Source organism: Gossypium hirsutum, chromosome A02, assembly GCF_007990345.1.
Source record: "Gossypium hirsutum isolate 1008001.06 chromosome A02, Gossypium_hirsutum_v2.1, whole genome shotgun sequence".
Classification (NCBI taxonomy): domain Eukaryota; kingdom Viridiplantae; phylum Streptophyta; class Magnoliopsida; order Malvales; family Malvaceae; genus Gossypium; species Gossypium hirsutum.
In genome coordinates, this window is record NC_053425.1 from 1905874 (window position 1) to 1909144 (window position 3271).

The following is a 3271-nucleotide window of genomic DNA, read 5'->3' on the forward strand; positions in this document are numbered from 1 at the left end:
AGTGACCAATAGGATCTAACCTCCGACCTGGAAGAAGAGTGTTCGCCTACAAACATAGTCAGTTGAGGACCTCACGGGAATGCAAGATGTTAGCAAAGATAGCTCGTGCAGGAAGCCCGTGGAGGGAGCTGGCGTAAGCCTCGCAGGAATGAGGTCGCAAGAGGAGAGCTCGCGTCAACATCGTAGGGACGAGGTCGAGAGCCATGTTTGCAAAGAGGACCCCAGCTCGTGACTGGTGGGTATGATATTCGTTGGGAAAGTTAGTCCCAGGGTCAGAAAGGACCACGTGCTCCCTAGGCAAGCGTTCGATAAGTCGAAGGAGGCTCAAAGAATGTCAACACTAGGGACAAGGAATGTCAGTACTATCGACTTAAAGGCCGAGACAAAACAGTGAGCTCTATTGTGAGTTGTAATAGTAACAGTAGGAATGTGCATAAATACATCATGTGTTTCTCTTAATACAACACGAAAAAATATTACTCAACTAAGACTAAGCTCCAAATATATGAATATTACATTATATTATAAATTTTAAATTTTTTACTAAAAAATAAATATTTAACCCAGAACAAGTGGATAGAAGTTTTATTACTATTTTACTATCTTCAATACAAATGACATCATCCTAATTTTGCTCCACCGATAATATATTAAGATAATAATGTTTTTATTGTTTAAAGGAAAATACAGAATTTACTCTACAATTAAAAAATAAACATCAATTGTTGTAAATGTTTTTATTAATAAAAAAATTAACCACAATGGCAGCCCCTCTTTCAAAAGCTGGTTTGAAGTTTGAACTTTGAAGCTCGTCATTTTCCTCCTCCGTTCCTTCCACCGTCTATTACGCAGTTTTAGGCTGAGATTTTCGTAATATTAGCATTTAATTAAAAAGTAAATTTAAAAAAAAAAAAAAGAGGTCAAACAGGCATTTGCTTTGCTTGCTTTATCTATCCTTGCTTGCTCATCATTTTCTCTCATTTCATCTCTCACTTTTTTTCTTCTCTTTTGCCTTTGCTTTAGCATTTGCTTTTTCTAAATTCCAACAATCTCTTCTTTTCGCTTTGCTTTCATTTTCCCTTAATTCAGTCACAAAAGCATCATCATTATTATCATTGTTTAACTACTCTCTTTCTTTTTCACTCAATTCTACTAATAAAATTCTGGGTTTTGTTTTTTGATTCTTGATTCTCAGTTTTCACTTTGATTATCGATCTGGGTTTGTGTTTTTTTTTTGGTCATGGAAAAAGACAAAGCTTTTATATCTGAAGAGCTGAAGAACAGAACAACAACACGACAACAACAACCAGCTTGGAACCCTTGTGGTTTTATGACAGAAATGTCAGCAAATGAGCTGAATTGTGGAACAGAACAAGTTGGGAACTATTTTTTCAATCCAAATTGGGATAATTCAATGGATCAGAGCGATCCCTTTGAATCAGCATTAAGTTCCATGGTGTCTTCTCCAGCTGCTTCCAATGTTGGTTCCGGTGAAAATGTAATGATGCGGGAATTAATTGGAAGATTAGGGAATATATGCAATTCTAAAGATATCATCACCAACAGTACTAATGTTTCATGTTATAGTACGCCATTGAATTCACCTCCATTTTCAACTGATCCTGGATTTGCTGAAAGAGCTGCTAGATTTTCTTGTTTTGGTGGCTTAAATGATCCATTAAGGGATTCACTTAAGCTTTCAGGTCATGTTAATGGATCTCAAACCATTAACAACAGTACCCTTTCAAGATCTTCTTCACCAGAAAATGCAGAATCTGGTGTTTCTAAGGAAGAATCTTCAGTTTCTGAACAACTCCCAGGTGGTAATACCAAGAAAAGGAAATCAATTCCAAGGGGAAAAGCAAAAGAAACTCCATCACCAGCAACGGTTGATGCCAAGGTTGCAGCTGAGAATAATGATGAATCCAATGCTAAAAGAAGCAAACAGAATGGCACTGTTAAAGCTTCAAATAAGGAGGATTCAAAGCCAGCAGAGCCACCAAAGGACTATATCCATGTTAGGGCAAGAAGGGGTCAAGCAACTGATAGTCATAGTCTTGCTGAAAGAGTATGAAAAACCTCTAGAAATTGAAACCAATGTTTTGCATGTTCTTTTGATGTTTATATTCATCTAATGATCTTTATTATATATTGTAATTGACCAGGTTAGAAGAGAGAAAATAAGTGAAAGGATGAAGTTCCTACAGGATCTTGTTCCTGGTTGCAATAAGGTAAAAAGCATAATTGAGACTTGTGTTACTCTTAAAACATTCATGTCTGATAAAACGATGTTTGTTGCAGGTGACTGGTAAAGCAGTTATGTTAGATGAAATCATCAACTATGTGCAGTCATTGCAACGCCAGGTCGAGGTAAGTTTGGTCGCCGGAGCTAAGCGTTTTCTCGAATTTTAATGTCGGATTTTGATTCTGATTAAACGATTTTATTACCTGCAGTTCCTATCTATGAAGTTGGCTACTGTGAATCCAAGGATGGATGTTAACATGGAAACACTTTTATCAAAAGATGTAAGTTTTTAATCAATTTGGTCTCTCCATTTATGCCAAACTCATCTGAATTTTTTTTAATCTTTGCATTCTTTGTGTTATGCAGATGTTCCAATCTCGTGGATTGCTGGCGCACGCCGTCTATTCAATGGAACCGACGTTCTCTTTCGGGTATCAACCACAGCAAGGACTAGCTCTCAACAATGGCATAGCCAATACTACTTCTCAACAAGGCTTTCAGTTGCCTCAAGTTAATGGTTTCATTGATGGTAATCCACAAGTTGGATCAATTTGGGAGGATGATTTACAGAGCATTGTTCAAATGGGGTTTGGACAGAATCAAGCACAATGCTATCAAGGTAAAGCATAATACAACATCCGAACTATACCCGAATTCGAGTTGGAATAACATAATCGATTGATCCCTTTTTTGTTCGGTGCAGGTTCAATAGCTCCAGGCCAAGTGAAAATTGAGCTATAAAAACCACCATTAAACAACACCTGATTCAGAGATGGTTTTGTAAATAGGAAGGATTCAAAACCCAATTCTTTAGAGAATTTTTACAACAAAATCCTGATTTGTAATATTTTAGGACTAATTACAATGAAGTGGTCCATATTCCACAGTTTTTTTAAAAGCTTTTTAGCTTGTCTTTTGTGAGGAGGGGTTGAGAGAAGAGATGAATTTTTATGTATACTTCTGTTTCAACCAATATGTAATTTGGCCTTAAAATTTGAGAAATTAATGAAAACTCTTTTCAGTTCA

General features: G+C 36.5%; 1 protein-coding gene across 1 annotated transcript; it reads left to right on the forward strand.

Moving 5' to 3' along the window:
* The first annotated feature begins 774 nt into the window (after positions 1-774).
* On the forward strand, positions 775-3271 carry LOC107927495 (transcription factor bHLH62). The gene is made up of 6 exons (XM_016858575.2): positions 775-2068; positions 2166-2231; positions 2302-2370; positions 2455-2526; positions 2612-2864; positions 2949-3271. Exons 1-6 carry the CDS (start codon positions 1241-1243, stop codon positions 2984-2986), a joined length of 1326 nt encoding a protein of 441 aa, XP_016714064.1. The 5' UTR covers positions 775-1240; the 3' UTR covers positions 2987-3271.

What these genes read in the sequence shown, in the direction of transcription:
- LOC107927495 (XM_016858575.2), top strand. Translation starts at nt 1,241, where the DNA reads ATGGAAAAAGACAAAGCTTTTATATCTGAAGAGCTGAAGAACAGAACA. An exon ending in TTGTTCCTGGTTGCAATAAG is followed by an intron (nt 2,232 to 2,301) that starts GTAAAAAGCATA and finishes TGTTTGTTGCAG; the next exon opens with GTGACTGGTAAAGCAGTTAT. An exon ending in TCAAGCACAATGCTATCAAG is followed by an intron (nt 2,865 to 2,948) that starts GTAAAGCATAAT and finishes TGTTCGGTGCAG; the next exon opens with GTTCAATAGCTCCAGGCCAA.